General features: G+C 33.9%; 1 protein-coding gene across 4 annotated transcripts in view; it reads right to left on the bottom strand.

Annotated features, from left to right (window-relative positions):
* Positions 1-3,713: 3,713 nt before the first annotated feature.
* NEDD1 (NEDD1 gamma-tubulin ring complex targeting factor) overlaps positions 3,714-9,128 on the bottom strand; it is a 47,407-nt gene continuing 41,992 nt past the window's right edge. For all 4 annotated transcript variants that reach the window (XM_034643814.1, XM_011235469.3, XM_034643813.1 and 1 more), the window contains 2 exons: positions 5,592-5,658; positions 3,714-5,131 (listed from right to left, as the gene is read on the bottom strand). In XM_034643814.1, coding sequence (XP_034499705.1) covers positions 5,027-5,131; positions 5,592-5,658 — 172 coding nt within the window. In that variant the 3' untranslated portion in view covers positions 3,714-5,026. The remainder of the gene's footprint in view (positions 5,132-5,591; positions 5,659-9,128) is intronic.

Genomic DNA, 9,128 nt, shown 5'->3' with positions numbered 1-9,128 from the left:
CCCAGAATCTGCTTGAGTTTTCTCCCTCTGCCCAGCCCCCCACACTGGCACATTTGCTCTCTTGCTCTCTCTCAAATAAATAAATAAATCTTAAAACACACACACATACACACACAAACTCTTAAGGATTAAACCACAAAAATAAGAGTAAACCAGGGACTTAAACTCAACTTGCAATCAGCTCATCCCTAGCTGCCTGCCACAGTGAAAAGTAAATCTCTGGGAGAAGATAGCATTCAAAGAGTATTTTTACAATTTTTCTTAACAATGTCAATCCTTCAGTAAAGAAAAATATTCGAGAAGGCACAATGTGACCAAAACCTGAGAGAAATAATATAAAATGGAAACAAATCCGTAAAATATTCTATTAGAGTTATCAGCCACAGACTTTAAAATAACTAAGATGAATATATTCAAGGAATTAAATTATAAGATTTCAACAGAGAATTAGAAACTAAAAAAAAAAGAAGAAGAAGAAGAACCAAGTGGAAACTCCAAGCTGAAAAATGAAACAGGTGATATTAAATACTTACCAGATTAGGTAAACAGTGAATTAGACGCCGCTGAAGAGAAAAACAGTTTCTGCTAAAATTTTTACTGGGATTATACTGAATCTGTAAATCCGTACGGGAAGAACTGACATTTGCCTTCCAATCAATAAACATGGCGTCTCTCCATTTATTTAGGTTTACTTTCTCCCAGGAATGTTTTGTAGAATTCAGTGTACAGGTCTTAGATATCGAATTTATACCTAAGTTATGTAATATTCTTGATAAATAGTATTGATTTTTCATTTCAATTTTTTGTTTCTATATAGAAATGCAACTGATTTTTTTTGTGTGTGTGTATGCACACATACGCAAAAAGGTGGTTTTATTTAAGCATGGGGACAGGACACTTGGGCAGAAATAGCTGCACTGGGGTTGTGAGGAATGGCTGATTATATACTTTGGAGTTGGGGGGCAACTGATCTGTATATTGACCATGTATACAGTAACCGTGTTACTCACTTACGAATTTTAGAATTTTTATATATTCCTTAGGTTTTCTGTAGAGTCCAATATGTCATGTGAGGAGATTTTTACCTCTTCCTTTATAATTTGAATGGTTTTTCTATTTCTTGCCTAATTATCTTGGCTGGAAACTTCAATACAATGTTTAATAGAAGATAGTGGACATCCTTGCTTTGTTTCTGATCTTAGGGGAAAAACAGTCTTTCACCACTGAGGTTGGCTGGAGGTTTTTCTTAAAGATGTCCTTTACCAGGATGAGGAAGTTCTCTTTTATTTTTACTTTACTGAGAGTTTTATCAGAAATGAATGTTGGGTTTTGTCAAATGCCCTTTTTGCATTTATTGAGATGATCATATGGTTTTCCTATGTTAGTCTGTCAACAGAGTGAATTATATTAATTTTCTAATGTTAGTCCAAATTTGCATTAACACCTCACTAGTTCATACATCATCCTTTTTATACATCATTAAATTCAAATTGCTAAACTTTGTTTAGAACTTTTACATCTGCGTTATAAATACTGGCTTGTCATTTTCTTATGATTTTGGTATCAGAGTAATGCTGGCCTCAAAGGAGTTGGGAATTATTGCCTCTTCTATTTCACGGATGTATTTGTTGAGAATTGGATACTTTCCTCCTTAAATATTTGCAAGAATTCACCAGTACAGTTAGGTTTGGCATTTTCTGTCAGAAATACATGTAGGGACGCCTGAGTGGTTCAGTCGGTTAAGCATCCGACTTGATTTTAGCTCAGGTCGTGATCTCAGGGTCCTGAGATTGAGCCCTGAGTGAGGCTCTGTGCTCCGCGCAGAGTTGGCTTGAGATTCTCTCTCCCCCTCTGTCCCTCCCCCCCCATGTGCTCTCTCTCAAATAAATAAATCTTTAAAAATATATATATATATCTGTAGAATCTGCAGTCATGTCATTTCTCTCATTCCTAATATCGGTAATTTATGTCTTCTTTTTTCTCATCAGTCTGACTGAAGATTTATCAATTGCATTGATCTCAAAGAGTTAGCTTTCAGCTTCACTTTCTCAATGGAATTTATTTTCTATTGCATTGATTTCTTTTCTAATCCTTTTTCATTTGTTTTTCACTTGCTATTATTTTTCTAGCTTAAGGTGGAAGCTTCAGTCCTTGATTTGAATTCTTTCCTTTTCTAACATAGACATTAATGATATAAATTCCCCTGTAAAGTACTGCTTTAGCTGATTCCCACAAATTTTGATTTGTTTTCATTTGCATTAAGCTCAATATACTTTCTAACTTTTTATTTCTTTTCATAAACCATTTGTCTTTATATTTAAGTACATTTCATGACTCAATACATAGCTGGACTAAAAAACTCAATTTGATCAGGGTAACTGACAATTTACAGTTAATGTAATTATTGATATTGCTGTTTAAATCTACCATCTTATTGTTGTCTTTTTTTACTTTCTATTTGTCCCACTTATTCTTTGTCTCCCTTTCTTCTTTTTCTTCCTTCTTTTGGATTATTTTTTGTGGCTACATTTTATCGTCTTTGTTGGTTTATTAGTTATGACTTTTTATTGTTGCTTTAAGGCTTACAGTATACATTCTTATCACAGTCTACTTTCAAGTAATACTACGCTATCTCACAGTTACTGTTAGAACCCTGGAGTAGTATGCTTATGTTTCCTTCCTCCCATCCTCGATACTGTTGTCAGACACTTCACTTTACTTATGCTAACCACACAACATCTTGTCATTATTTTTGCTTTAAATCATTAATTATCCATTAAGGATAATTTAAAATGAAAAAAAGCCTTACGTTTGTTCACATATTTACCATTTTTGGTGTCCTCGTTACTTTGCACAGAAATACATTTCTATCTGGTACCATTTTCCTTCTGACTGAAGGCATTCTTTAACATTTCCTGTAGAGCAAGTCTGCTTGTGATGAATTCTTTAAGACTATCGAGGTCTGAAAAGGTTTTTATTTCATTTTCATTTTTGAAAGATATCTTCACTGGATATAGAATTCAAAGTTGAGCATTTTTCTTTCAGTTCTTTAAAGATGTTACTCCACTGTCTCTGACACTCCTGTTTCTGTTCTTCTGTGTCTTTAAATTTAGCAGCTTTAAGAATTTTTCTTTGAGACAAGTTTTAAGGAATTTGATTATGATGTGTTTTGGTAGTTTTATTTCTTGTACTTAGAGGTCCATTGAGTTTCTTGGGTCTCATTTGTTTCCCTCTCTCAGGGAACACTATCCTGTGCTGCCTAGTATCTGATATTTGAAAACTCTCTCATATTTTGTGTTTTTAGAATTTCAAATAGGTAAATCCAATCTCTATTATTACATTTTGGCCAGAAGCAAAAGTTCAATTTCAGGCACCTTTTTTACCATATGAAAATTTCATTTTTTGTTACTTACTTAATTTTTAAATTCTATGACAAAATGTTTCATCTATGCACATAAAGTTACTAAAATTGTTTTATTTATCCCACCTCTTTTAATACACATGTGCATTTATAGAAAAAGGCAATAGGAAAATATTAATGGACTTAAATACAGCATGTAGGCAAAACACACTTCTATGTTTTCTAAACCTGTTTGATAATGATATATAAGGAAACTTGTTACAAATCATAATGCTTCCAATAATCTGTCAGGAAAAAAGATCACATTAGCACCCATTCATACTTCAACACAAACATATTCTCTGAGCCACACTGAGAAAAAGTAATATTTCTGTTTTTATTTCCTGAAGTAATTATTAGGAGGTTTACACTTATTAAATATATCCTTAAAATTTCCACCACTTTGGAAAACCATAAAGTTAGTAAGCTAGCTAGATTTCCTTTTTATTTTAGTAAATATTTTTTATCTCAGAAGTCAAAATTGGGTAGAAGTACTGTGTACAAGGTACATAGTTTAAATCTTTGGGACAAGAGACTACAAGAAGATAAATAAGCCAGTAGCCCTCCTAATCTTACATCACTAAGACTGTAGATCGTAGCAGGTAGATGTATACATCCACCCATACCAGAGAGGTGTAAATTCTTTTGACAATTAACCTTTCTAAATTTTATGATAAGGTCAATAATATAAAAACATTACATGCAGCACACAAAGAATTAGAGAAAGTTAATGATATAAACCACAAAACAAAATAATCCACACTTCTCATTTGGAAGGGAAAAAATGGGACTAATACTGAATACTTAGCATCTAATATAAAATTTTCACTGATTATAAGTTGAATCATGTTGATTAAAACTTTACAGAATAACTTTGCATGTTATTAATTCATGAGATAATCAGCAGATATGCAGCTCTAGTCAAGTGTTATAAACCCCTAAAAGTTTTCATAGGTAAAGTGAAATTAGCTAAAAAATACCAAACAGGAGTAGAGATTTGTGAGAAGTACAAAACACATAAATGCAATAGATATATAATGTAATCTGTGCAATTCAAAATTCCCAAAATTTCCTTATGAAATGTACAAGTAATAAATAATAGTCATACTTGACTTTATCAAATTAACAAAATAATTACTAACCAACCTTGTGTTTTACTAGTCAGTTGCTTAGAAACACCAACTGCCATTTTAAAATTACTTTCACCATAAAAATAGAAGGCATATCAAACTCTTTAATCCTCAAACATCCAAAAAAATTTGGAAGGCAACTATCAATCAAAAATATTATCTGCTAAAAAAAGGTGATTAAAAAACATAACCTATTTTTTTGCACAATTTTCTTTTCTTATGAAAAAGGGCACTTAGTGTATAGCTAAAACTTCCAGAAATTAAATATTCTGAGGACTTTCCTATTAGGCAGATGACATGTTGTACAGTTTTTAATATAAAAATATAAATATCTTTGACAGAGAAGGTGAAATAGTGGTTGGAATAAAATCCCATCACCATTTTACTTGAAAAAAACTTTTTTTCCCAGAGACCATGAAAACAATACTGATTCAATGCAGTTCTGTGTTGCCAAAAGCTTCCCAAATTATAAAACATTAAGGTATTCACTGAAATTTCAAAAGTGGGCCCGTAGTCTTTTGTTTTCTTCTCGTAGTCTTTCAATTTCAGCCACTAAACCTTCATTCACAGAGTATCTTTCCAGCAAAGAGTGCATTTCATTCTAGAAAAGTGAAAAAAATGCTTGTTAAATCATTAGTAGTTCACATTTATTTGGCAAGCTGTTTTACATACTTTCAGTTATCATTTCTGTCATGTTCAATTAACTAGTTGAATGGTATTTCTTCTACTTAACCATCCTTACTACTTTGTTAATATAAATGAAAGATCACTGGTGAAGTTATATATTTGGAAGGCTTATATTTGCACATGTGGGAAACTTTTAGCTTAAAATCAATCAATCAATCAATCAATCAATAAATAGCTGTGAAAAAGTAGTCTTAAATATTACAGGTTAAAAAGAAGGGTGACTAGTTAAAATCATTTTACTTATTAAATTTCTAAAACTCCCTGTTTATTTATTCTAGCAACTAGATGTAATAAAGTAAAAATATACTACCCTTTAATGGACTTTTTAGATCCACAACTCTACACTAATTTAAAATAAAATATGTCATACCTACCAATTGCATGTGAAACTGTTTAATCATCTCCACTTGCAAGTTCACAATGTCCCTATGGCATGCTTCTCTAGGGAAGAATGTAAAATACTTGTTAGATTATAATGGTTTTGCCAATTCTAGATCAGTCAAGAAACTGGCTAAACTCTTCTCATTGTTTCAAATTATTGGATGTTACTAATAATAGTAGTAGTAGTAGTAATAATAATATTACTGATAATAAAAATACTAACACACCTAGATTTAATTACTATATACGAGGCAGTGTTTCTTGTACTTTGAATGGAAGAACTAATTTAATCTTTACAATCAGGTGCAATTATTACCTCCATTTTACCAATGAAGGAACTGAGCCACAGAGCAGTTAAAACTTATCCAATCAAACAACCAGTATGGAGCTAGTATATAAAGTCCGGCTGTATACCTACCTCCAGAACTCTCATACTATACATTTCTTAATATAGAAATTATCATTAAGGAAAGACATAGGTTTGTATTACAATGAAATACAGATAATTTACTAGGTTACAATGTTTTAACTATTATCAATGTTTTAGCTATTAAAAAAATACTTCTAGTAGAATGGAAAGGGTTATTTGGGTGGTTATAATAAAGGTTACACTATAAAATGCAATTCGTTCATGCCTACAAAAGAATACATGAAAATTATGAAGTATAATAATAAACGATTATTCAGTCACCCACCACACAACTCATGAGCTGGAACATTACCAAAATCATAGAAGCTTCCTATGTGCTCCTCTCTGATTCCATCACTTAACTTAGGAGAAGCCCAAGAAAGAAGTCACTACTCTGATGAATTTTGTTTAAGCAAAGAAATGTTAAAAAAAACCAAACAACTGTCTAATATAGAAACAGTAGTCAATATATTTTTCCTGTGCTTGGTTTTGAGCATTATAAATATACCAAATCCTATGTGGTACTGAGTAGTGCACACTTAAAAAAATAACCCAATATCATGTTTTCAACATTCGTATTCTATATATCTGTAATTCACTGATTTGTACCAGTGTACAGATTCTCCTGTCAACTGACATTCGGATTGTTTTCAAGATTTTACTATTACAATGTTGTTATAAACAATCACACGTATATTTCCCAACCCACATGTGCCCATAACTGTAGATGATATATCCAAGAGTAGATATGCTACATTAAAGGTATGATCCAGATGTGTATTTGTTTAGTTTTATAAAATAATGCAAACTATTTGCTGGAGTGGTAGTATCTGTGGACGTGCTTGTCATCAATGTAACAGAATTCCTCTTGCTCTATATCCACACCAAAACTTGGCCTTGCCAGACATTTCACATTTTCCCATTTAACGGGTGTGAAATACTATCCTGTTGTATTTTCAGTTCTCTGATTAACCACAGGATTGAACATCTTTACTTATGTTCATAGACCATTCCTCTTCTGTGAAATGTTTGTCCATGCCTTTTAACCTCGTTTTTCTATTGAATGTCTTTTTTTTTTTTTGAAGACTTTATTTGAGAGAGAGAGAGAGAGAGAGAGCACAAGCAGGGGGAGGGGCAGAGGGACAAGCAGACTCCTTGCTGAGCAGGAAGCCCGATGTGGGGGCTCAATCCCAAGACCCTGGGGTCATGAACTGAACTGAAGGCAGATGCTTTACTGACTGAGCCACCCAGGCACCCCTCCAATGTCTTTTTTTCTTATTTATTTCTAAGAGTTCTTTACATCATCTGATCCTTCGCTGGATCCTTTGTTGGAGTACTACAGATAGATTTTTGTCCTTTCACTCTGTTAATGGTGTCTTGTGATGAGCAGGCCTAGTTAGTGTTCCTAATTACTGACCTAATAACACAATCAAATTTGCCGATCTACTTTTATAGGTGGTATATCCTCGTATGTTTTGATAACTTCCTTACCATGACTCATACATAAATTCTCTTACAATGCCTAAAATTTTACCCTTTAAACTTTTATGCTGGGTAGAATTAATTTTTTTAATAGCAGGGACTAGGGATCTATACTTTTCCTCTGTCGTGTATTACATTTCTATATAAGCCCAGGTTTTTCTCTGGTCTATTTGATTCCTTTGGGCAATTTGTCCATCCTGTGCTAATGCTACACTATTTTAATTACAGCTTAATAATTAAGCTTACCCATCTGACAAGTCGCCTTCAACCTTGTTCTTCTCTTGAGTGTCTTGGTTATTCCTGGATCTTTTCTTCTTTCACATTAATTTTGAAGTTATCCTATCATCATCTTCCAAAAAACAGCTGGGATTTGATTGAAACTGCACTCAATCTATAGACCAATTTAGAAGAACTGACATCTTCATATCTTTCCATTTATTTAAGTGTTAATGCTTTCTAATAAATTTTTAAGTGTTTTTCTACAAAGATCTTTACCATCTTTGGTCAGATTTATTCCTAAGTACTCTTTCTGTTACAACTTTTTCTGCTACAACTATATAGGTTTTTTAAACATTCTCTTTTGTTTTCAATTATGACAAAAGCTGTATTTAAATCAAGCAAACTGGGGGCGCCTGGGTGGCTCAGTCAGTTAAGGAACCGCCTTCGGTTCAGGTCATGATCTCAGGGTCCTGGGATGGAGCCGCAAGTCAGGCTCCCCACTGAGCAGGGAGTCTGCTTCTCCCTCTGCCTCTCCCCACCGCTCGTGCTCTCTCTCTCAAATAAATAAATCTTAAAAAAAATAAAACAAAACAAACTGAAAGCATCAGAGAACCACTGAGGTGGTCAGGATTTGAGGGGCTATCATCTTGCAAAGAAGGGAAGTCTACTAGGTAAGCCCCACAGTTACCTCTGCTTTTCCCTCTGGGGGACGTACTGATTAGACAGTGGGGAAAAGAGGCTGATCTGAAAGCAGTCTCCTGGAACTGAGAGAGTCTCACCGGGTTGGGGAGTGCTAGGGTCTGGGACAGCCAAAGCAGCCAAGGCTTCAAAGTGCTAAGAAGGTACCTGCAGAAAAGTAAACCTAAAATTGTGCAATTTCCCCCCTTGAGATATCTGTTGACTCCTAAGCAATGCCTGTGCTGGGTTAGATGGCAGAAAATTAAACATAAAGTCACAGTTACAGTAGAGAAAGATTTGGCAGCCTTGTGATGCTGGGGAAATGGAGGTTAAAGTTCAGGAACCAGCAAGGTAAAAAGGCCTGGTGAATACTCCAGACATTCTAGGATTCTTTCACATCCTAGAAGGGCAGAGACTAAACCCTAGGAATAAAGGCAAACCAGAAATAAACTAGCCCTAAGAAAACCTGAAAGCCAGCAAGTACAGGTACAAAGTGATCTGCTTGCCAGAAGAAACTTACATCTTCTTGAAAGACAATAAAAATAGACCCACAGACTTCTGCTTAGGATATAACCTCTCCAACTCTAACAGTGAGGACAAGCCAGATAACCTACAAAATCATATATTTTTAAGTTCAACTTGAGAGTGCAAAGAAACCTATATGAATGAAAATCCAGAAAATGATGAGTCCCTCCTAGGAGAAGAGACCCATGATTGTTTTCATCCTCAACAGACCAGGGGC

Source organism: Ailuropoda melanoleuca, chromosome 15, assembly GCF_002007445.2.
Source record: "Ailuropoda melanoleuca isolate Jingjing chromosome 15, ASM200744v2, whole genome shotgun sequence".
Taxonomy (NCBI): domain Eukaryota; kingdom Metazoa; phylum Chordata; class Mammalia; order Carnivora; family Ursidae; genus Ailuropoda; species Ailuropoda melanoleuca.
This window is presented reverse-complemented; position numbering and strand designations above follow the sequence as displayed.